This window comes from Alosa alosa, chromosome 1, assembly GCF_017589495.1.
Source record: "Alosa alosa isolate M-15738 ecotype Scorff River chromosome 1, AALO_Geno_1.1, whole genome shotgun sequence".
NCBI lineage: Eukaryota > Metazoa > Chordata > Actinopteri > Clupeiformes > Clupeidae > Alosa > Alosa alosa.
The window spans coordinates 3,725,010-3,751,582 of NC_063189.1; the positions used below are offsets into that span (position 1 = coordinate 3,725,010).

General features: G+C 47.0%; 1 protein-coding gene across 1 annotated transcript in view; it reads right to left on the reverse strand.

Moving 5' to 3' along the window:
* Positions 1–26,573, reverse strand: part of aqr (aquarius intron-binding spliceosomal factor) — a 100,908-nt gene that overhangs the window by 44,641 nt on the left and 29,694 nt on the right. Inside the window, exons 19-25 of the mRNA XM_048259440.1 lie at positions 23,831–24,000; positions 21,217–21,458; positions 20,928–21,098; positions 19,013–19,082; positions 15,312–15,422; positions 14,371–14,480; positions 6,831–6,966 (exon numbers count right to left, since the gene is read on the reverse strand). Of these exons, the coding sequence (XP_048115397.1) occupies positions 6,831–6,966; positions 14,371–14,480; positions 15,312–15,422; positions 19,013–19,082; positions 20,928–21,098; positions 21,217–21,458; positions 23,831–24,000 (1,010 nt within the window). The remainder of the gene's footprint in view (positions 1–6,830; positions 6,967–14,370; positions 14,481–15,311; positions 15,423–19,012; positions 19,083–20,927; positions 21,099–21,216; positions 21,459–23,830; positions 24,001–26,573) is intronic.

The following is a 26,573-nucleotide window of genomic DNA, read 5'->3' on the forward strand; positions in this document are numbered from 1 at the left end:
GATTTCGGTGCCTCATTTCGGTGCTTAAATAGCGTTTTTTTTTGTTTTTTTTTATACGAGGCATCACTGCATGTCATGCGCCATCTCTAACGTCTTGCTCTGATAGCAACACATTCAGATACAGTTAGCTAACATAAACACTGGATGTATAAACCAGAGGGGTGCACCACACACAAGTAGACAGTGTTTGACAGCTTGCGTGAGCCCAGGTAGCTTACTTTAAAGCGATATTGCGAGCTCCTGTCAAAATCTAGCAGTGGACCTAACAGCAAAAGGCTATGAAACAACATCAACAGTAGCCTTTATGTTACACAATATCCTTGCTAATGTGCTAACTGGCATTTATTTGAAATGTTATCAGCAAAGTTGTAAGGTGAAAACTTTATTTCACGGTGTGTTATAAACAACATGATGGCATGATATTAATCTTTCATGTGCATGAGGCCCATATAGCATCACAATGAATATGAAGATCATGTTAAAAGTTAGCTGGCAAAAACATAAATATGAAGGTTACATACCTGATGTCATTGAGCTGTCAAAGAGGCTACGAAACCATCTCCAGTAGCCTACGTTATCGCTAATTAAACTCAGCTGACTGGTTTTAGCGCATAGTTGCTGTTAAAATGCCTACTAGGCTAGCGCTGGGAATCTAAACACTTCAACACCGACATGTAGCCTAACATGTTAAAAACTATTGCGTGTTATGGGTTAAGACATGACATTTCTTGAAGCATTTGGGAACACACTGAATTAACTGGAAAGTAGAGTCCCTGTTAGATTATCTTGCTTGCAAATGCCGTTGTCCATGACCTGGCAGTTCTATGGCAAGCGGTTTTAACATACCTTATGGCAAACCGCCTACACTGGGTAAACTTGAAAGCAGAGCTTACCATTGTGTGTGAATGCGTGGCAAGCTGTTTTAACATTTAAATGTATTATTCGTAGGAGCAATGAGATATTGATAGTAAATATAACAGTTCAATTTCATGTTCAAATTTGTCTTATCAATAAAAAAAGCAATTCATGCTTTAGACTATTTTAATTTAAAACATTTTAAAAACAAAGTACCGGTTCAGGCACCGTTTCGGCACCGGCACCGTTTTAAAAGTATCGATTTAGCACCGGTATCGGATAAAACCCAAACGATACCCAACCCTAGTCTTCGTAGACAGTAGGCTACACCATTAGGCTATCTTGAGAATTAAAGACTTCACAGCTGCTAACGATCATCCTCCACAACCACGAGGATAGGTAGGCTAAACGGTCGCTCGTCAAGCCTTTTGCTTCTTATTGTAAAACCAACTGTTAGGGCCTACACAAGTGGTCGGCATCCCGGTCAATATTTGATATTAAAATTTCAATTTTGAAGCTATTTGTAACTATGTGTAGCCTATGCAACCCGACCGTTGTGGGCTTGCCTACCACTCTCTGCAGTGCCTTGCCTACCATTCTTGCCTACCACTCTAGTTGTAAACAAACGGTCACATGACATTATGACGTAGGTGCAAAACCTTAATAGTGGCGACAAAAGCTCAACATGGCCACCAGGGGGTGTCACGGCCCTAGAGAAGGTGAGAGGGTGAGTCACTACCTGAGATTCAATATACTCAATCCTCCACAAAGCAATGGACACTTCCCAGCGTGTGGGACACACAACACACTTAGAGCCACAGACGCTAAAGATGCTAACGCTAACGGCGTGTCATGACCTTGAGATGCCGAGAAACAGAGAGATAAGAGAGAGAGAAAATACCTGAGATGGACAGAGCACTCAAATGAGATGGAGGGAGAGCAAGAGAGAGAGAAGAAAGAAAGAAAGAAAGAAAGAGAGATGGAAAGAGAGAAGAAAGAGAGAGAGAGAGAAAGAAAGAAAGAGAGAAAGAAAATACCTGAGATGGAGAGATGAAGCAAAGAGAAGGAGGGAGAGAGAATGACGAACAACCCTCGAGACAGGAGGATGTGGGGTGGCCTTGGGTTTTATTTCCAGTGCCTGGCAATGGCTACTGATTTCATGATGAACTAGAGATGCATTTCCACAAGAAAATGCTAAGTGTGATTGCTCAGCAAAAGTAGCAGATCAATAACCATATCCGCATGAATCAATAGACTGATCAGACATGCACAGGATACTGAACCAGAATTGTGTTGAACAGACTACCAAAGAAAACGCATTAAATAATCAATGCATGCAGACATAACACCAATATCAAAATCATACCGGACTGAATTGTCTCTTCAGCACACACACGCTTACATACATGTACTAAATTATGTATCATTGATAATGTCCCTCCGCGACTTCTTAAGGAGGTTTTTCAGACTGTTGGACCATCATTTACTGCAGTTATTAATAGCAGTCTGACCTCTGGAGTGGTTCTAGGTAATTTTAAACATGCCGTTGTGCAACTGTTGTTAAAAAAACCTGGGCTGGATTCTACTGTTTTGGCAAACTTCAGGCCGATATCCAAATTGCCATTTCTGTCTAAAATCTTATAAAAGATTGTGTATTCCCAGCTCATGGACTTTTTAAATGAGCAAAATATTATTGAGATCTTCCAATCTGGCTTTAAAACATTGCACAGCACAGAATCAGCGCTTTTAAGAGTTTTTAATTTTTAGCTACTGACTCTGGTCACTGCGTTGTCCTTGTACTGCTTGATCTGACTGCTGCTTTAGATACAGTGGACCATAAAATCCTGATTGCCCGTTTGGAGCAGTGGGTGGGCATCAGAGGCACAGCTCTGGAATGGGTCAGGTCCTACCTGTCACATCGAATCTTCTGTGTTAGTGTTGGTGACTGTGTCCTCTAGGGGTGGGCGATATGGACAAAAAATAATATCTCGATATTTTTTGTGATTTTGACGATAATTAGTCGATATCCTTGAAAAAATTGTTTTTGTTAAAGTCTGAGTTACTTTACAGCTCATTGTTTATGAATAGCATCATTACAATAATAACCAATAACATAACCTGTGACTTTTTAACCAAATCAACCAATGCATAGTCACTCTGACACATTTCCCATTCTGCCTCCACTTGTGTGTGTGGCAATGACATGGTCTAGCCAGCTACATTAGAGAAGATGAATAGGCCTAACAGTTTCCCAAGAGAAAGTCTGAAGCTGAAGTTCCTTTCAAACCTTTACATAGGATTCACTGTAAAACTAAGAGCAGACCAACAGAGTAGCCTACATCTCAGTTATTTCCTTCTATGTTTTGTTTTAGAGCAATCACGTAGGCTAGCATTCCAAGTTACAGAATAGAAACTAATGTGTTAGCTTATGGCTAATGTATATGAAGAATCCCATAGAAATGCTAACTGTTAGCATAATCGATACACATAGATATTTAGAGCGAACTTCAGTCCATTTACAAAAGAGTTACATGAGCATAGTTATTTGTTTACAACTGACTATTAAAATACTTAAAGGCTAATGTTTTCTCTCCATATAATACCGTGTAGGAAAAAACGTGACTGTCTCATTAATGCTACTTGAACAGAAGTAGCCGCATAAAATCCCAAGTAGGCTACTCTCCCTGCACAAAATAAACATTAGGCTGCGTGGGACAACGTTGTGACCCACTAGTGATCATGTGACACTTACTCTGCTGCACTTCTCCCGCATAGCCTACCTCCTGGGAATGTATGAGTCTTCAGTGCGTGATTTCGAGTGTTTTTTCCCCATAAGTAGGCCTAATTTAAATACTCGATAATGTCAATTTGCACATCATTAAAACAATCACGATATTATCGCAGACGATATATATCGCCCACCCCTAGTGTCCTCCACTGTCCCCCTCTCATATGGGGTACCACAAGGCTCTGTGCTTGGCCCTCTTTTATTTTCTCTCTATCTTCTCCCCCTTGGTTCAATTCTCAGGAAACACGGCATTTATTTTCATTGCTATGCGGATGACACACAGATTTATGTCCCTCTTAAAAAGTGCTTACAGTATTAAGCCATTGCTAGAGTGCCTACATGACATTAAAGCCTGGATGTCTCTTAACTTTTTACATTTTAATGAAAAAAAGACTGAAGTCATGGTCTTTGGTGGCACTTCTGTGACCCCCCTGGTTGATCTGGGTTTGTTAGCACAGTACCACAAGCCAATCATGACAAATTTGGGGGTAAAAGTGGACTCTGACCTTAAATTTGACAGCCATATTAAATCTGTGGTAAAATCAAGCTTTTTCCAGTTGAGGCAGCTGGCAAAAATTAAACCAGTCCTTCAAAAACAGCACTTTGAAAGTAATCCATGCCTTTGTGACCACCCGGCTGGATTACTGCAATGCACTTTATATGGGGGTTAGCGGGTCCTCTGTTGCTCGTCTGCAACTGGTACAAAATGCTGCTGCCCGTCTTTTAACTAGCACACGAAAGTATGAGCACATCTAACCTATTTTAGCTTCACTCCACTGGTTGCCTGTCCATTTTAGAATTCATTTTAAAACTCTTTTATTTGCTTTTAAAGCCTTGCATGGCCTTGCCCCACCTTACCTTTCTGAGCTGTTCCACCCATACACTCCCAGCCGCTCTCTCAGGTCAGCTGACCAACTGCTCCTGACAGAGCCCAGAGCCAGGCTAAAATCTAGAGAGGAACGAGCTTTTGCCGTTGCAGCTCCAAAACTATGGAACAATCTGCCCCTTCACATCAGACAGGCCCCTTCACTGTTTTTATGTCTTTTTACTTTTATTTTTTACATTTATTTTAGTTAGTTTTTATCTCTTTTCATTTTAATACTTTATCCTATTATTGTGCTTCTGTGGTGTCTTGTGTGTTTCTTATCTTGCTGTACAGCACTTTGGGAACCTTGTGTTTGTTTAAACTGTGCTATATAAATAAAGTGGATTGGATTGGATTGGATCAGACCACAGAGAAACACATACATTAAGAGGCACACACGTGCAAAAGCATCTGCCTGCTTTTACTCACACACAAGATCACACATTGGTATTTCCCCAAGAGCACACACTTTGTTGGTCCATCTTCCATGCTGGGTAAATCCAAGCTGAATTAGAATTACCTGAAACAACTCGCCCAGCCCTCAACACACACACACAAACAGGCATGCAGGCACACACATGCACGCACACACACGCACACACATACACGCACACACATACACGCACACACACACACTAATGAATTGTAATTGCCCTGAGGTGAAGATGGCTGTTCATGCCGTTATTAACAGCGCAACACCATTAACCCCTTCCCAAGCCCCTTGGGATCGTTTCTATCACCTCGCAATACGCAACACGGAGGAGGAGGAGGAGGTGGAGGTGGAGGTGGAGAAAGGTGGGGAGGAAGGAGAGGAAACGCGGCTTCTCTTCTCCTGGGGAAGGAAAAGCCAGACGCTCCGAGACGAGGGGGATTGAGGCGTCTGGACCGCTGGCTTTGGCACAGAGGCGAACGCCGCCGGGGCCTCAGAACCAATCCCGCGCTCCGCCGGACAGAGACGGCTTAGTGGCGCGGCCGGACGCCGCATCCCAGCTCTCCTCACTGCAGCGCTCACGTCCATCACATCCCAGCTCAGGGCCACGCCAAGCCCCAGAATCCGCTTTCGGCCAGCGGAAATGGAGGATGATCTTCAGCGTCTCATGGATATCCCCCCTCTCTCTCTCTCTTTCTATCTCTCTCTCTCTCTCTCTCTCTCTCTTCTTCTCTTCTATCTCTCTCTCTCTCTCTCTATCTCTCTCATCCCTCTTTCTTTCCATCTATTTTCTCTCCACCCCAGAGAGAAGGAGCTCTATTTCTATTTCTGGTGGTGCGTACTGCTGATGCAATCTCACCCTCCAACACACACACCTTCACACACACACATGTATGCATGCAAGCAGGCGCACACACACACAGAGTGAGAAAACTGCCTGAACAGGCGTTTTCCCCCGGTGTGTGTATCGTCATTATCATCCCAAAATAAACACCTTAACACATGCTGGGAGGCAGTGGGGCTGCTTTACTGCAGGGGGGTGGTGGAGAGGGCACTGCACAGCAATGTGCATATGATGTAAGCTCTGCGTGTGTGTGTGTGTGTGTGTGTGTGTGTGTGTGTGTGTGTGTGGTGGACGTATGTGTGGGCGTATGTGTGCGTGTGTGTGGGCGTATGTGTGTGTGTGTGTGTGTGTGTGTGTGTGTGTGTGTGTGTGTGTGTGTGTGTGTGTGTGTGTGTGTGTGTATGTGTGTGTGTGGGTGTGTGTGTGTGGACGTGTGTGTGTGGGGCGTGTGTGTGTGGACGTGTGTGTGTGTGTGTGTGTGTGTGTAGGTCATGGGTGTTAAATGTGTGAATGGTTCATGGAGGATACTGGTTTGGACCGGTTTGGTGCCTGTATGGATGTGTCTTGCGGATGGAGGATGTCATGGAGGATGTCTGTGTGTGTGTGTGTGTGTGTGTGTGTGTGTGTGTGTGTGTGTGTGTGTGTGTGTGTTTGGGATTTTCCTGAAGGGCCTAGGAAGACACATGTGCCCAGTGTGCATAACTTACAATCATAATGCAACAATGTATCATGTGCCCACAAAACAGTCAGATGAGTCACGACGCACATCTGCACATCTGACCAGCGGCCAGCATAACGTCACGCTCAGACCATAAGTCCCACCTCGTTCCTATGGTAACACAAACGGTTTGCCTTAACTGACAATAGAATGCGTTGCGCTTTGAAAGTTGAACCAAGTTCAGCGCTCAGCTTGTTCAGCGCTAGTGTTACACCAATAGCACGCCGCTTGCCGCTGGTCAGTGTGCTCCCCCTTAATGTGACAGGACAGTGGAGAGAGGGACAGGAAGTGAGTGGGATCAGGAAGTGACACGGGCCGGTGTGCGTTTACCTGGTAGAGGAAGAAGTGTCCGGCAGTCTCACAGGTGTAGCTGACGTCTCCCGGCACGTCTAAACTCTCCTGCAGACGCGCCACCTCCCTCAGCAGCTCCAGACGCCGCGCCAACACGTAGTTCACACGTCCGTACCTGTAGGAGAGGAATCACACACACATGTTTACACACACATCACACACACGTCACACACACAGTACCCTTCACACACATATTCACAAACATTCATGTACTTACAACACTCGAACACACACACACACACACACACACACACACGCAGCATGCCAACACACACCCATGCATGCCAGAGGTGGAAAAGTCCGGTTTGGATCTACCTGTGTACCTGTGAGGTGATCTCACCAATCAGCTGCTCTAGCTGTGCACTAATACACTGGTGATCTCACCAATCAGCTGCTCTAGCTGTGCACTAATACACTGGTGATCTCACCAATCAGCTGCTCTAGCTGTGCTGGTGATCTCACCAATCAGCTGCTCTACCTGGCTATAAAGTTGTGCTAATTAGAATCCGCTGGTTTAGCTGAATGATTGGCACAGACATGTGGTAGGACTTTTACTTTCTGAAGCTGGACTTTTCTACCTCTGCATGCACCCACATACACACAAACACACACACACACACACACACAAACACACACACAGAAACCAAAATGTTGAGTGTTTGCAGACTTTGCCTTCAGTTGAATGTTTGCCGGTCACTGGCTCTGATGGCGTGCAGTAGGAGTAACACCCTTTCGTCCTTCAACACACACACATACATACACACACACACACACACACACACACACACACACACACACACACACACACACATACACACACACACACACATGTGCACACACATACATACACACACACACAGCCCATGTGCACACACACACACATACATACACACATACATACACACACCCGCAGCCCATGTGCACACACACACACACACACACACACACACACACACACACATACACACACACACAGCCCATGTGCACACACACACACACACACACACACACACACACACACACACATACACACACACACACACACACACCATACACACACACACACACACAGCCCATGTGTGCACACACACACCCTCAGCCCACACACACAGATACTGCCCCATCAGCACCTAACCTGACATCAACCAAAGGACTTTCATGCGGACCGATGACCAGCCTGTGTGTGTGTGTGTGTGTGTGTGTCTTGATGTGTTTGGGTAGACTTTGATATGTACAGGTGTGAGTGTACAGTACGAGTACAGTGTGTGTGTGTGTGTATCCATCTGTGAAGTGTGTGTGTTTACAGCATGAATATGTCTTTGAGGCATGAGGGTGTCTGTGGTCTGTGTGGATCATGTGTGTTTATAAGGGAAGGGGAGGGTAGAGTGTGCAGGCGTGCGTGTGCGGTGAGTGTGAGTGTGTGTGTGTGTGTGTGTGTGTGTGTGGGAGGGAAGTGTATGTGTGGGTTGTTAGAAGGCCTCAGGTTTGCTAAGATGGCACCCGTTGGGTTTGACACCAGCCATCAGTAAGCGAGAAGAAATGTCAACGTGTGATTCAGAGGAAAAGGGAGAGAAGGAAGTGTGTGTATGTCTGTGTGCGTGAGTGTGTGAGAGAGAGAGAAAGAGGGAGAGAGGGAGAGAGGGAGGGAGAGAGAGAGTTGTGATCTCGGGGCCACAGGAGATGCCCTCCTCCTGCCATGAATCATTCAGCAGCCTGACACAGCCACAGGGTATCTATCAGCATCTGCACCCGCGTCTGTATGTGTGTGTGTGTTTGTGTGTGGGAGTGTGGGAGTGTGTGTGTGTGTGTGAGAGTGTGTGTGTGAAAGAGAGTGTGTGTGTGTGTGTGTGTGGGAGTGATACAGGAGGAGGATAATCAAATCTAAAGTTTACTGATTGAAAGCTTACACTCGCTCAGCCCTGAGGCAACTGAACAGGACCAGGAGGAGAGGAGAGGGGAGGAGGGGAGGAGAGGAGAGGAGAGGAGGGGGAGAGGAGAGAGGTATGGTATGGTGTAGGGTGGGGTGGGTAGCCTATGTATATTTCATCACTGCGCTCACACAGAAATTCCCTGAAATGCACAGACCTCTCAAAACACATGCTTCTTACTGATGTGTTTATGAAAACGTGTGTTTGCATGTGTGTGAATAAGCAATGTCCATGAGTGTGTTCATATGTTAGTGAACACACACATCTCAAGAACACAGACACATAAAGCAGGAGATGGTCGGTGTTTTGAAGAGCCTTTATATGTGTGTGCTGGTGTGCTTGCAGTTAGCTAGTGTAGTGCTGTGTCCCTCTTCACAGATTAAAATTATTGCCCATTCCACACACACATATAACCAATATATAACTCATAACTTCGTCCAACTGAGTGACCCAGAAGCAGATCCCAACCTGACCTTGATGCTGTACACACACACACACACTAATGACTAATAGCTTCATCCAACCCAGTGACCCCTGTGTCGTGAACCTAACCTGCCGTTGTCGGTGTGTGATTAAGAACTCTGGCTGTTAGGACGCCATTTTGTCCAGTTTCATCTCCAGCTCATCTCCACCAACCTTTTTAATGATACTGCAGTGTTCAATTCCACAGCAAGGCAGGAGAGGAGAGAGGAGAGGAGAGAGGAGGGGAGAGGAGAGGAGAGGAGGGGGGGCAGGAGAGGAGAGGATGGGGGGGCAGGAGAGGAGAGGAGAGGAGAGGAGGAGAGGAGAGGGGGGGCAGGAGAGGAGAGGAGAGGAGGAGAGGAGAGGGGGGCAGAGAGGAGAGGAGAGAGGAGAGGAGAGGAGAGAGGAGGAGAGGAGAGGAGAGGAGCTCATCTCCACCAACCTTTTTAATGATACTGCAGTGTTCAATTCCACAGCAAGGCAGGAGAGGAGAGAGGAGAGGAGAGGAGAGGAGAGGAGAGGAGAGGAGAGGAGAGGAGAGGAGGGGGCAGGAGAGGAGAGGAGAGGATGGGGGGGCAGGAGAGGAGAAGAGAGGAGGGGAGAGGAGAGGAGAATGCTTGAGAGAGAGAGGCTATGCTTTGATAGCTCTGCAAACTTTGTTTTAATGGCAGCATTCCTTTTTCATGCTCCTCAGCGTTAACTTAATCCCCTCCCTTACCCAGCCCTGGCATCTGAATTCTGTCTGCATCCTCTGTCTGAGATCCCTCACTCACTCTCTCTCTCTTCTCCTAGTTATAGAACTCTCCCTCCCTCCCTCACTCACAACCCCCCACCCTTTCTCTCTCTCTCTTCCTCCATCTTAAAATCTCTTTCTTCCTCTCCTCCATCTCTCTGTCCCCCTCTCCTGCTTTAGCTCTCCTTCACCTTATGCTGTCACTCTCTCTCTCTCCCTCACTCACTCACTCACTGTCACTCTCTCTCTCTCACTCACTGTCATCTCTCTCTCTCTCTCTCTCTCTCATCTATAATGTGATCTTCCTCCCACCAAATAGGCCAGTCTTGTGCATGTTCATCTCTGTCTCACACACACACAGCCATCTCTCTCACACAGACACACAGACACAGACACAGACACACACACACACAACACACACAAAACCACATCACATACACACACACACACAATCACACACACACACACACACACACAGTCATCACATACACACACAGTCATCACATGCACACACACACACACACACACACACACACACACACACATCACACAATCACACACACACACACACACACAGTCATCACATACACACACAGTCATCACATGCACACACACACACACACACACACACACACACACACACACACACACACACACAGCAATCTCACAGCCATCTCACGTACAAGCTTAGACTCTGTGGTCTAGCACGGTTTGTTTTCTATTAAAGAGTCATTGAGATGCTGGGGAGCAATGAGCAAAAGACATGCAACGTCTCACACAGACACACACACAGGCACAGACACAGACACACAGACAGACACACACACACACACACACAGACACACACACAGACACACACACAGACACAGGCACAGGCACACACAGGCACAGACACACAAACAGACACAGGCACATACACCCTCTCCACAGTGAGGCTGGAGAGACACACACACACACACCTACAGTCTCCATTATAAGTCCATTGTGAGACACAAGAGACAGGAGAAGTGTGTCACACTGTTTTTGTGTGTGTGTGTGTGTGTGTATGCATACTAATGGAAGTGTGTGAGGACACTGCAGAGGGTGAGCAAGTAGCTATGGCATCGAGACGGGGAGAACTTGAAATAGATATTAACCACAACGGCGGCAACAACAACAACAACAACAACAACAACAACAACAACAACAAACAACAACAACAACAACAACAACAACAACAACAACAACAACAACAGTCCTACAGTCATGTCAGGTCACTTAACGGGCTCTAATTTAAACTGCAAAGTCTGTCAACAAGTCAACAAAGTTCTTAAGCATAAACTCCAGCTATTGAGTGGTATGTGGGAGCCTTAAGATGACTCATTAAAGTGTACAGTTCAGGTCTTGCCCATGGTGTTACATTTGTACATTATTATTTCCTAGTTAGTAAATTAGCTTTGGCTACACTTAAGACTTTGCCCTTTGTCCTTCATTCAAATTAGAGCACAAATATATCATCTTAGGCGGGGATTACATTAGCCAGCGGCAAGCGGCAGGTTTCCTATTGTTCCCTATGGTTCGGCAGCGGCAGCGCTGGCGTAACGCTAGCATTGACCAAGCTGAGCGTTGAAGTTGGTTCAACTTTCAAAGCGCAACGCGAGCGTATTCAATTGACAAACTTATTATGGTCTGAGCGTTGCGTTAGCCGCTGCCGCTTGCCACTGGCTGATGTGATCCCTGCCTTATCGTCAGTATATTGTGCTTGGCAAACAAGGCCAGCGCTGCCTTCAAAATAGTTGACTGTTACTGAAGACGTGCGAGACGTGTGTAAGTGCAGCCCCAAGGGACAGGGATGAGAAGCAGTATGACAGAAGAATGAGAAGAATGACAGTAAAACCAGAGACGGTTGATAAAAGATGCTAAAACTAAAAGGTGACTAAACTCCTTAATGGCTCCTTCCCTGACCTGCTGGATCAGCTGCTGTCTGAGTGTTGAACAGCTACTCACACACCACCCCAGTGGCAGCTGGTGCAGACAGGGAGTGTGTATGTGTGGTCTCTGCATTTATCCCAATCCGTGAATTAGTGAAACACACTCAGCACACAGTGAGGTGAAGCGCACACTAATCCCGGCGCAGTGAGCTGCCTGCTTCAACAGCGGGGCTCGGAGAGCAGTGAGGGGTTAGGTGCCTTGCTCAAGGGCACTTCAGCCGTGGCCCACTGGTCGGGGGTCGAACCAGCAACCCTCCAGTTACAAGTCCAGAGTGCTAACCAGTGGGCCACGGCTGCCACTGTGGGTGTGTGTGTGTGTATTAGGGCTGTCAATCTTCTTCCATAACCCAATTCGAATTTCATTCATTATTATTTTTTAATAATCGAATTATATTTGAATATTTAATGCTCAAATTTCGCCTATTATTAATAATTACGATGCATCTCTATACACTGTATAAACGGGCTTATGCATTGACAATGCCACTATAAACGCGTGGTTGACTTGTTATATTGAACAAAAGCTCAGTCTACCAACGACATCTGTTGATAGGTTTCAATTTCTTTTGGGCAGATGCGGCACACGCACACTGAATGAACGCCACTACCACTTTATTGAATGCCTATGTTTGATGACGCCAAATTAGCAAGTATTTCCAGATAGGAGAAAAGTTTGCTTTCCTTTTTTCTATCGGCCCGCGATTTCATGAACCATTATGCCTATCAGAGAAGTGACAAAAGCACCGGACACAGCCTAGAGGAGGGAGGTAAAAACCTAATCCTTGCCTGCTTTAGCTGCGCGGTTCCTCGTCCTCGGACAGTTTACCTACCTAGCTTGTCAGTGGGGTATCCTACGAATCTCGATTAGTGGGTTAGCGAGGTATGTTGCGCTCAAAGCCGATAGCAGATAGGGAGCAGGTTATGTGCTAAGTTATAGCTCAAATCGTGTAAAACTACCGCTCACTGACCAATCAATTATCTTGAAAAACGAAGTTCTCACGTGTAGGATTCTGTCATATATCTTACAGGTTGAGCTCCGCCTCTACACACATTTTGGATATTGTATGCACTTTAATAGTGTTGTGCGTGCAAATATGCCACTATGGACGTGCATACAATACAACATCTGATGACAATCGATTTATTTGATGTTATAAGCTAGACGCTAAAAATGACCGCAGTGTAGATTAGGCGGTCTTGTGCGTCTCCGCCTTTCACGATTGGCCAATATCATCCCAACACCGAGAACGCGCACAGATCTGAGCTGAAAGAATAGTTTGACAAATATACCACATAACTGCTATCGTAGTATCACTTAAATTTTCCCCCTGAGTCAAGGCTTTGTGAAGCCTCGATAGCCTGTCTAGATAGCCTAGATATGTCTAACGTGCTTCGTAGTATAGATCAAGGGTGTAGCGTTATCAGATGTGCACTCAGGCTGCTTGCTGCTACCTATTCTGCAGATTACGACGTCATTAGGCTAATTGTTATTTCTCCGTTTTCTGATGGAAATCTAAAAACGTTCCACACATCGCTGAAATGGTCAGGAGTGATCTCTGTGGGTGCATCACTTCTGCCATATGCGGCAGATTGTGCATTAGACGTGACAAAAGCATTTCGTCTTCACATTTTCACTGAAGTTAGCCAACACATAAAAAAAACTCCCCAAAACACCACATTCGAATAGTAATTTCCAAATTCAATTAGTATTGATTGTTTAAATATTCGATTTATATTGACTTTAGAAATTCGCTCCAACAGCCCTAGTGTGTATATGTGTGTGTCAAGCCTATCTGTGTGTCTTTCTGTCCCTCTGTCTGACTGTGTGTGTGTGTGTGTGTGTGTGCGTCGTCGCGTCGCATCGCGTGTACACATATGTGTGTGTGTGTATATATATGTGTGTGTGTGTGTGTGTGTGTGTGTGTGTGTGTGTGTGTGTGTGTGTGTGTGTGTGCATTGTGTGTGTGTGTGTATATATGTGTGTGTGTGTATATATGTGTGTGTGTGTGTGTGTGTGCGTGTGTGTGTGCGTGTGTGTGTGTGTGTGTGTGTGTGGCCTGTCAGAAGACCTTATGATGACAAACGCGCCAGGACGCAGGACGCAGGAGGGACCGAGAGACTCTGCTGCTCGGAGTGCTCTGGCTAATTATGGGAGAGGACAGCTGCTCATAAGTCAACCTGTGTGTGTGTGTGTCTGTGTCTGTCTGACTGTGTGGGTGTGTGTGTGTGTGTGTGCATACGGAGGTGTGTTTGCGGGTTTAGGAGTGTGTGTGTGTGTGTATGCAGGACCATGCATGTGTTTATGTTACATATAAGCGCTGTGTATTTGTGTGTTTCATACCATGCAAGTGTGTATGCAGTCAAGTTTTGAGTATGTTTGTACGTTTGTGTGTATTTGTGTGTGTGTGTGTGTGTGTGTGTGTCACCTGCTGAAATCCTTCTCAGTCTCCAGCGATTCCTCTCCATGGCCCATACGCAGGAGGTGGCGCTCATCGATGTCCAGAGCCATGATCTTCTCAAACAGCTGGTTCAGCGCCTGCACACACACACACATTTACACATGCACCCAAGGGCCACAGTCTTTTCATGCAGCCAGTGCAGAGCACCCCCCACACACACACAAAGACAGGCAAAAACATACAACATCGACTAGAACAGGCTCACAGCTAGCACGGATCTGTTTAAAATACAACCCACAGTTAGCAACAAGGCGGTGAGTATTTATGTGTGTGTGTGTGTGTGTGTGTGTGTGTTGTGTTTGTGTGTGTGTGTGATGAATTCATTTGGCTGATCTGCAGCAGTTGACCAGATTGTCATTCTATGCTTCAGGCAATGTGGCTGAGGTTTGTTCCAGCAACACAGCTCACACACACACAAGCAAGAAATACAAACACACACACACAAGCAAGAAATACAAACACACACACACACACAGACAGAGAGAAACCTCATAGCTCACGAAAAGCAGACACAGCCACTGAGCAAAGCTGACAGAGAGGGCAGCCAGGAAGCCACAGTTATGACCTGTGTGTGTGTGTGTGTGTGTGTGTGTGTGTGAGCAACAGAGAATCATTCCATGTTTAAATTGATGTACTAGTTCTGTATAATGAGTATAATAAATAATATGGTTACACAATAGATGTGTGTACTTCAATGGCGTGCGCGCGCGTGTGTGTGTGTGTGTGTGTGTGTGTGTGTGTGTGTGTGTGTGCCGATGCGTGTGTGCTTGGCGCCATTGTTGGTGTGTGTGTGTGTGTGTAAAGGCGTGTGTGTGTGTGTGTGTGTGTGTGTGTGTGTGTGTGTGTGTGTGTGTGTGTGTGTGTGTGTGTGTGTGTGTGTGTGTGTGTGTGTGTGTGTGTGTGTGTACCTGATTGGAGTGGGTCACTATCAGGGTCCTCTGCTCTGGGAAGTTGTGGTAGATGTTGGAGATGATCTGCACAGCGACGTCAGTCTTTCCTGTACCTGGAGGCCCAACCACCTGGAGACACACAAGGATGGAGGGAACAGAGAGGAGGAGGAGGAGGAGAGTAGGGGAGGGGAGAGGAGAGGAGGAGGGAGAGGAGAGAGGAGGGGAGAGAGGAGAAAGACTGTTAGATAACCCAGCAGAAAAAAGAACATGGACGGCAGTAGTACACACACAAAGCGATCTCACACTCATGTTTAGTGTCATGTGACTCATCTAAATGTGAAACAAGTGTTTCCATTGCACTTTTGCGATATAGTGCTATTTTGATACATCTGAAAAACCACCTCATGTGGGCGTAAGACTTTGTTTTGTGATACTTGTGAATTTTGCTGATCTTCATGCGTTTCCATTACTCGTTTTGCATTTCCCATTTTAGATTTGCGCAATTTCAGGGATTATGGAAACGCACCTGTACACGCTCGCTCTCTCTCTCTCTCTCTCTCTCCTTCTCTACTTCATCCTCTAAAGCCATCTCCCTCTCATCATCTTTCTCTCTCTCTGTCTCTCTCTCTCTCCATCCCTCTAAATTCATCTCCCTCTCATCTTTCTCTCTCTCTCTCCATCCCTCTAAATTCATCTCCCTCTCATCTTTCTCTCCCTCCCTCCCTCCCTCTCTCCCTCCCTCTCTCCCTCCCTCCCTCCCTCCCTCCGAAGCGCTTAGCTGTCCACCACATTACGGTTTCCTCCCATCAGCTGTCTCTCTGGCCCCCCGCATCGCCCCGTGAAAAGGACAAGCTCAGCGCTGACGAGCGGTGGGCAGAGCACCGGAGTGGACACGCAAGACCCAGGCCTGCCTGTGCAAGAAGTGTGTGTGTGTGTGTGTGTGTGTGTGTGTGTGTGTGTGTGTGTGTGTGTGTGTGTGTGACAATGAGAGAAAGAGGGAGCGAGAGAGAGCGAGAGAGAGTGAGAGAGAGAAAGAGAGAAAGAGAGAGAAAGACAGAAAGAGAGGGTAAGAGAGAAAGAGGTGGACATGAGGGTGCGTGGGGCATGGGAGCATTGTTGGCACGCCAGGTCAGCTTGCTCCATAACTGTCAACAGCAGCCAGCGTAACCTGGCAACCGATGGCTGGGTAAGATGCCTGTGAACTTGTGGGCTACCAGGTAGATGTGCATGCAATGTCACGGACACACACACTCCGAAAACACACATACACACAAAGTTTCTGGGCTACCAGACAGAGCCGGTCATGGATACTGTACATGCAAACACTCTGTCACTATCTCTCTTTCTCTCTCTCTCTCTCACACACACACACACACACACACAGACCTTCAAAACACACGTGATGGAAACACACAGTGTCCATCAGCTTGTGGTCTACCTGGCAGCATCCAGCTGAGTCATGGATACACACACGCACTCTCACACACACACACACACTCTCACACACACAACACCACACGCACACACTCTCACACACACACACCACCACACGCACTCTCACACACACACACAACACCACACACACACACACAACCTGTACAGAGCTAGTTGTGGGAGGCTTCAACACACACACACGCACACAACCTGTACATAGCTAGTTGTGGGAGGCTTCAGCACAACACACACACACACACACACACACACACAACCTGTGCTGGCTAAAGCTCTTGCTGTGCTCCAACCCAAAAGAGCAGGCCACTGACTCCCTGCACGACCACTAGTGAATGATTTATACTGCGGCTTTAAGAACACAACTCAGAGAGGCCCACTTCCCTGAACCTGAGCACAGATCTCTCTCTCTCTCACACACACACACACACACACAACACACATAACACACACACACTACACACACACAAGGATCGATAAATACACAAAACTGATGACTAGAAAGACAGAAGCCTCAGCAGAGATGAGTCTCTCTCTCCCTCTCACTTTCATACACACACACACACACACACACAAACAAACAAAAGCACACAAATACATCCACACACACACACACACACACAAGCACACAAATACATCCATACACACACACAAACAAAAGCACACAAACACATCCACACACACACACAAACAAAAGCACACAAATACATCCACACACACACAAACAAAAGCACACAAATACATCCACACACACACACAAACAAAAGCACACAAATACATCCACACACACACAAACAAAAGCACACAAATACATCCACACACACACACAAACAAAAGCACACAAATACATCTACACACACACACAAACAAAAGCACACAAATACATCCACACACACACATAAGGAGGGGAGGCTTGTTTGAGAGGGAGAGCCAGTGTGACACATCCAAGCCTCTGTGTTTTACTGTGTGGTTGAGTGTGTGTGTGTGTGTGTGTGTGTAGTGTGACACATGCCAATGTGTTTTATGACTCTGTTGACAGCCAGGCAGCGTTATGTACTCCATACTGGCAGCGAGCCGCTAGCTAACACCCGGCCAGCACTGCCAACTACACGTCAACAGCCGCCAAACACCAATCACCTCGCACCACTCTCCGTCAGCCACCCAATCAGCATCCAGCCCTCACTGTCAGCGACCAATCATCAGCCTGGAAGGAGTGCCACTCGTCTGCCACCTCTGGCGGGTCCCCTTCTTTCAGCACCATCACCGCAGGGGCATCTGAGAGCGCCATGGGGGTTTGGCAGGGGTAACAGACAGCACCCACCTAATTTGATGCCAACCCCCCCCCCCCCCCCCAACCATGCTGTTTAGCAGACAACAGGGCCCACTGATCTCCAGGGCGTGTACTTCCCCGACTCATTCTGTAGAGTGGCAGATATCACTGGCATGGCGTCAGAGAGCGCCAACAAACAAACCGCCTCACAATAACACACTCATTTAGCGAAGGCCTTGATGTGGGAGCGCTCCACGAATGGGAAGAGTGCCTATTTAACAAGTGTGTTGAAAAACAAGGGTACTAACACCGCTCGGCGGCCATCTTAGTCTCCTCATTGTAAAGTTTCTGCCTAGAATGACCTTTGACCCATTTTCATGATCACTGAGATAACTGGTGTATTCCATGGTGGAAATAACAGCCATATTAAGTCGAGTAAGACAGATGCATTCAGTCTTATGTTTTTAAATGATTCTATTTAATGTGCCGGTACTTTTTAAACTATTGCCCTTTTCCTCTTTTATTTACTATTTTTCTTTGTTTTTGTTTATGTGAAGCACATTGAATTAGCCCTGTGTATGAAACGTGCCGTATAAATACACTTGCCTTGCCTACATGTCTATAACCGTGACCAGGACATGAGGGGACACTCCAGATAACCCAATGACTGACTTCAATAACAGCAGTTTTATGCCGCAGTGGTTGGGTTTCTGGCTGAATCGACCAGCAGTGACAGCCAATTATGCACTGGAGAGCTTACAGTGGTCAGGTGGTGGTTTTATGGCTAAACTGAACATTACTGATTTGTGACCCAATCCAATGACAAATTGTTAATAACTGAACCAAACAGCAGGGATTTAATGACTTAATTAAACATTAACAACTCAAAGACTAAACTGAAGAGTGGGGATTTAGCACTGGTATGGCAGCAGAGAGTGCCTACATATATATCTGTGCTTTCTTATATCTGTGTGTGTGTGTGTGTGTGTGTGTGTCTTACCATGGTGAGTCCAGGCTGCATGCCGGCTCGGATGGCCTCGATCTGTGTGGGTGTGAAGGGGATGGTGTTCCTATAAACGCACAGCAAAGCGGCCATTAATATTTACAAAGCCTGATAAACACACACCGTTTAACACACCCGGTCCGAACAACCAGGCCCCCACCATCAACGCCACGCACGGGCTGTCAGCTTTAATCCCCCCCCGCCAGGAAAGACCCCTCTGGGCGTATTAATGAACTTCCACATCAAAGGGCATCAGAGGAGTCCAGTTCAAAGGTTTTCGGAGAGGAATCTGGTTGAATTACAGTGTTGTCTGACTAGAACAAGTTGATTGTCGGACTGTTGGGGCTGTTGGAGCGTTTAATCTTAGAAGCAGACCAGATGAAGCGTGCGAGCTGTGGAGCTTTGGAGTTTTGGAGCGGGGAGTGAGAAGCAGATGAGATAAGGCTAGCGAGCTTTGGAGCGGGGAGTGAGAAGCAGATGAGATAAGGCTAGCGAGCTGTGGAGTTTTGGGCCGGGGAGGAGAAGCAGATGAGATAAGGCTAGCGAGCTGTGGAGTTTTGGAGCCGGGAGGAGAAGCAGATGAGATAAGGCTAGCGAGCTGTGGAGTTTTGGAGCGGGGAGTGAGAAGCAGATGAGATAAGGCTAGCGAGCTGTGGAGTTTTGGAGCGGGGAGTGAGAAGCAGATGAGATAAGGCTAGCGAGCTGTGGAGTTTTGGAGCGGGGAGTGAGAAGCAGATGAGATAAGGCTAGCGAGCTGTGGAGTTTTGGAGCGGGGAGTGAGAAGCAGATGAGATAAGGCTAGCGAGCTGTGGAGTTTTGGAGCGGGGAGTGAGAATGACGAGACTAAGCGCTGGACAAAAACAAAGTTTTGTAGTCGGGGGGCGGACACTTCTGAAGGGTGGAGGGGTGTAAACAGGTTTAAGGAGAGTGTGAGTGAGTGAGTGAGTGAGTGAGTGAGTGAGAGAGAGAGTGTGAGTGAGTGAGAGAGAGAGAGTGTGTGTGTGTGTGTGTGTGTGTGTGTGTGTGTGTGTGTGTGTGTGTGTGTGTGTGTGTGTGTGTGTTTTGACACAATAGATTCAGCTCCTGTGGGTCAACTTTAGATGTGCCCTCCAGACAGCCTCCACCCCCCACCACAAACCAAAATACCCCCTCACCTGAGGGCTACATACTTATGTAAGCATGTTAAACCATGTGTGTGATTTTGTGTGTGCGCATGCAAGTGTTTGGTAGGCAACAAAAGGCAGGTGGTTGACTCTGTGCCTATGGCGATAGTGGAGTGTGATGGAAACTGACGAGGGGTATTGTGTGTGTGTATGCGTGTGTGTGTGTGTGTTTGCTGTGTGTACACATGTGCATGTTTATGTGTGTGTGTGTGTTTGGGAGAGCCATAGAGCTGAACCTGAGACAAACTTTGTGTTTGTAAACACAGACCTCACAAAAGATTGACCTCCAACCTTTCTCATTTTTGGGCTAGGGATACGCCTGCCTTCGGGACTGATCAGGGCGCCCAAGGGACTCAAGTATGGGGTCAGTTACTGGGGAGCAAATGTTCAGCTTTTGGAGCCCACATCTGCTCTAGTTAAATGAGGACTGATGAGTACTGAGCTAGTTCAACTGAGCATGATGGGGCTTACCATTAACATTTGGTTTGGTTGTTGTAGGGGTATGGTGCTTACCGTTTGGGCTGGTTATAGGGATATGATGGTGCTTACCGTTTGGGCTGGTTATAATGGTGATTACCGTTTGGGCTGGTTATAGGGATATGATGGTGATTACCGTTTGGGCTGGTTATAGGGATATGGTGGTGATTACCGTTTGGGCTGGTTATAGGGATATGATGGTGCTGGCTGTTTGGGCTGGTTATAATGGTGATTACCGTTTGGGCTGGTTATAGGGATATGATGGTGATTACCGTTTGGGCTGGTTATAGGGGTAAGGTCCACGGTTGGGGATGACATGAGGTTCCACCAGCAGAGTCTGATCTTCGTCCTTCCTCCGCTCCTCTTCCTCACTCTCATCCTGATCGGCCTTCCTCTTCTTCCCCTTCACTTCCTGTGACCTCTTGCTTTCCGGGAACGTGATTCTAAACAGGGAAAGAGATCACAGATGGGAGTGAAGCCAAGGAACCTGTTATTTCTGTTGGTGATGTGTGTGAAGAACTGCACCGTCCCCCATCCCATCCTGACATTTGGCCAACTGACCTGAAGGGCGGAACCTGAAGAGCTGGGTCATCCACCGTGACCTTGACCTGGTGTTCAGGGAAACAGGCTTTGAGGTGGTCCAGGGACAGGAAGGTGTCATTGAAGTCTAGCGTGGGGATCTGATTGGGCATCTTGGAGTAGTGGGCGCTGCCTTGGTCGCCGTAACCAAGGATGATGTCGTGGAGCCAGTCAGGGACAACGCACTCGGTGTTCATCAGGTTCCGGATGGTCTCCAGCACAGCCTGTTCCACAAACAGAACACCATGAGATTCTGAGGCAGAACACAACGAGATTCCGAGACGGAACCAAGTAAACAAGACAAACAATCACGACATTCCACAAAGCAGGCACAGCCAGTACACAGACAGACATGACATCACCTCCAAATCCTCTCATCAGGGGGAAAACTAATCATTTTCATCTCTTCACTGATGATGTTGGGCAAAGAGCCTTTGAATACTTCAAAGAGATATATGAGCAAACCCTTCTTTTTTTGTTGCTCTTTTGAATGTTTTTAATGAGCATTCTGATTAATAACTACTGCACTTATGAGATTTTGCGTCAATACAGCAGACAACATGACTATGATGAATTCTGAATTATCTTAAAGCTTCATGCTAAACTGCATTGCAGGAACAAACCATTGTACTCTTACTTACACTATTACTAATTACAAACCATCTCACTCTTACTTATACTATAAGATAATATAACTATTAATTTGATGGTTTTATGCACAGCATCTTCAACAAATGTTCTTGAAACGTACTAGTGGCCCATTGTTACGTACTAGTGGGCCATTGTTACGTGCTAGTGGGCCATTGTTACGTGCTAGTGGGCCATTGTTATTAACTCTTCTTGTGGGATGAGGAGCTGTAGCTGCTGGTTGACTGGTGCTAATAAGGTAGAGAGGGAGAGCACTTCAACAAGATTTCCTCCCAAAGGAGCGGCAGTCTGAAGTGGCCGTCAAATTTTAATTTGGAGCCGACGGAGCTTGATAACCCCAGAAGTTACTAAGCAGCAGACCGCCACGTCTGACCGAGATAAGGCACGGCACGTCACGTCGCCGCGGAGATGGCAGGAAACTCCGATTCCAGCACCTGTGTGGTGCTTCAAGACAAGAAAAGACTAACTATATAAATAAATAAATTACTAAATAAATAAATAAAAACGCTCTGGTTTTGAGGATCTGTCCACCTCCATCACAGCATCATGAGGATCTCCCTGGGGCATTATTATCAGAGATTCACCAGAGACCCAACCCCTACTCAGCTGCACACACACACACACACACACACACACACACACACACACACACACACACACACACACACACACACACACACACACACACACACACATGCACACACACGCCTGTCTGCTATTATTAAAAAGGCTTCTCTGCTTATTTTAGACCAGGAGCCTTTGATCATCACCCCATCTTCAGGGATGGGCAGAAACCTGCATAGCAACATTGATGCAGAAACCTCTCACACACACACACACACACGCACGCACGCGCACACACGCACGCACGCACGCACGCACTAATGCAGAAACCTCTACACACACACACAAACTAATGCAGAAACCTCTACACACACACACACACACACACACACACACACACATACGCAAACACTAATGCTGAAACCTCTCTTTGCTGACTGTTCAGAGTTTTAAACAGGAAGCGCCTCGTCAAGAACATTCTGGATATTACCCCCTCCGAGTGACTCCACATAGAAGGAGTCTAGTCAAGAACTACAGAGAGAGAGAGAGAGAGAGAGAGAGAACGAGTGAGGAGAGAGAGAGAGAGAGAACGAGTGAGAGAGAGAGAGTGTGTAAGAGAGCGAAAGAGAGAGAGAGAATATATAAATCAGCCTAAAAGACAGGACAAGGACAGCAGAGTGCAACCTGATCTGAATGTGTGTGTGTGTGTGTGTGTGTGTATGTGTGTGTGTCTATGGGTAGCATCACAGCAGTGCAAGGTCACTCTTTGTGTGTCTGAGCCCCTTCAGCACAAGGTCGCTCAGAGGAGCACTTTGCTTGTGTGTGTGTGTGTGTGTGTGTGTGTGTGTGTGTGTGTGTGTGTGTGTGTGTGTGTGTGTGTGTGTGTGTGTGTTTTAGTGTGTGTGTGTGTGATGGCATCAGGAGCCTTGAGCTTGTGGCAATTCCCCTCAACAGCTCCCAGTCTCCTCTGAGCCACTTATGATTGATCACTCAAAGTGTGTGTGTGTGTGTGTGTGTGTGTGTGTGTGTGTGTGTGTGTGTGTGTGTGTGTGTAGTGTGTGTGTGTGTGTAGTGTGTGTGTGTAGTGTGTGTGTGTGTGTGTGTGTGTGTGTGTGTGTGTGTGTGTGTGTGTGTGTGTGTGTGTGTGTGTGTGTGTAGTGTGTGTGTGTGTGTGTGTGTGTTGTAGTGTGTGTGTGTAGTGTGTGTGTAGTGTGTGTGTAGTGTGTGTGTGTGTGTAGTGTGTGTGTGTGTGTGTGTGTGTGTGTGTGTGTGTGTGTGTGTGTGTGTGTGTGTAGTGTGTGCCCCCGCCCCCTTCCTAAGACAGGGAGCACATGCAGGATGTTTGGGGTGAAGAGGATCATGGGAAATGGCCTCCTGCTCCAACCTTGAAGTTGTTCTCCTTGGGCTTGCGTCGCATGATGATGTTGAAGGTCTCGTACGGGTCCTCCGCCCCAGTCTGGATGCTGTGGGTCATATCCTGCTGGTACTGGTTTGGGTCCAGCCAAACACGGAACGTTCTGGTGTCTCCCCTCAGCTTGGGCTTCGGGTCCGGACCTGAACATAAACACCAGAACCAACCGGGTAATCAGAACCTTATACCACCGCATGGTTGAATTTCACACGAGTCATGCGTTCTATAGAACGTGTAATAACTGTAGGTTATTTGCACACATATGAAGTAGCTCCAGTTTTTTGGCTGTATTACACTTGTGTACTAGTTTGCTGAACTCGTTGTGAAGTTTAAATTAACTGTTACATTGCTTTAGAGCTGTAAAATAGATGTTTAGAACATAGCAACATTGTAGCATATGACGGAGGTGGCTTTTAGCTTATTACATGGCAGTAGGCTAAGTAAAATAGCGATGTTTCAAAGCTAAGGTTCATCAGAATCCTGGGATACACCCGCTTGACAACGGGAGAGATAGAACTAACGACCATCCTCCTTTAAAGGTGTACTATGCAGGTTTAGGAACTAAAGACCATCCTCCTTTAAAGGTGTACTATGCAGGTTTAGGAACTAAAGACCATCCTCCTTTAAAGGTGTACTATGCAGGTTTAGGAACTAAAGACCATCCTCCTTTAAAGGTGTACTATGCAGGTTTAGGAACTAAAGACCATCCATTTAGAACTAGTAACGGCAGTTTGTCCTGCAAGTTGAGAAATGAGTTGATATGTGGCAGAAAGAAGCAGTTCTACAAACAAGAGAGTTTTAGTGATTAAAACGTTTAAATAAAACAGCAAATGAAAACACCGCAAGTGGCAACCGTGGTGTATGCGGGATTACGGACCCCACGGCATTCTGCTCACAGAAAGAAATGCACTTACAGGTGTAACTGCCCTCCACAAACGCGTCCGGCCTTTTTACCAGCTCGAACGTACATTTCTTTCTGTGAACCGAACGGCGTGTCGTCTATTATCCCTTACATGTCCTCATCATATCCACATCATATCAACAGTGACGATGGCAACACACACCAGTGCAACACACGTCTACTCCTGCTCTGGGCTGAGGCTCAACAGCGGCCTCAACAGCGCAACACACGTCTACTCCTGCTCTGGGCTGAGGCTCAACAGCGGCCTCAACAGCGCAACACACGTCTACTCCTGCTCTGGGCTGAGGCTCAACAGCGGCCTGAACGCGACTGTGGCCGTGGCGTACGGGGCCTGGCTGGGGAACCAGCACCGTACGCCGGCGACCCAGGTTCGATTCCCGCCCCGTGGTCCTTTCCGGATCCCACCCTGACTCTCGCTCTCCCACTCGCTTCCTGTCATTCTCCACTGTTCCGTCATTAAAGGAACCGTATGTAAGATTGTGGCCAAAACTGGTACTACAATCACTTTCAAATTACTGTAGATCGGTGTATCCCCTCCCCCTCCCCCCTGATTGGCAGAGCTGGCAACCCAGATGCCGAAAAACTACTGACTTTATGATTAGTAGATAGGTGGAGGGTGGCGCATCAGGCCAAAACACAACATGACAACATCAATTGAGGGCTGCAACTTCACTTTTTAAATGACAATATCCTGGTCGGACTACTGTTGTCAGTGATATAAGTATTTGAAATGAACATGATTTCTTAATGTCTAATGACATATCAGGGCCATTTTATGATTAATTGAAATACATTTCTTACATACGATTCCTTTAAAGGCATAAAAAAGGCCAAAAAATATACAGTGGCCAAGTGAGCTGGAACAAATTGCTTAAATCTTATGAGGGAATGTGAGAGCAGCCCTGCTGATGGGATGTGTGTGAGCCCCACGGAGGGCTGGTCCTCCCAGTGGACGCGTGGGACGGCCGCTCAGCTCACTTCTGTGAGGGACTTTCTGTGATCATTTATTTAGAGACGGGGGAATAGTCTAGTGGTAAGATCAGGGAGAAGCTGCAGGCAGTGGGGTTCTGGAAAAGGAATGGGGTGCACAGACACACGCACAGACACACACACACACACACTCAGAGTTGGTATTCAGAGCCACAGTCCTGTGGCAATCCTAGGAAAGCAGCCAAAACATGCTAAACCCACCCGAGTCCTAACTCCAGATTAATGACACCCACTGTAGGATTCACACCTGTAACCGCACACACACACACAGACAGACACACACACTTGAATTTCCCCTTGGGAATCAATCAAGTATCTATCTAGCCACACGCACACGCACACACACACGCACACACACACACACACACACACACACACACAGGGGTTTTAGTGTGACTCCCATAGAGGCGATTGGCCTTTCCTAAAGATTTAGTAGGAATGCGCCACACGGTTCTTCTCTGGGCCCTGCGTGTGTATGTGGGTGAAACCCTACTCTTGCGAGGTCCCCCACGGTCCACAGATGCCCCTTTTAAACCCCACTTCGCCATCCCGACCCGTCATGTGCCAACCTAAATCCACCCCCTCATCCATCTTATTCCACCCCAAATCCACTACCCACCACACACACACACACCTCCAAATCCACTACCCACCACACACACACACACACACACACACACACACACACACACACACACACACACACACACACACCTCCAAATCCAGTGTGTAGGTCAGGGTCCCAGAGCCACACCAGAGGTGTGTGTGTGGGAGAAAGAGGGTTGCAAATGTTGGCGTAATCCC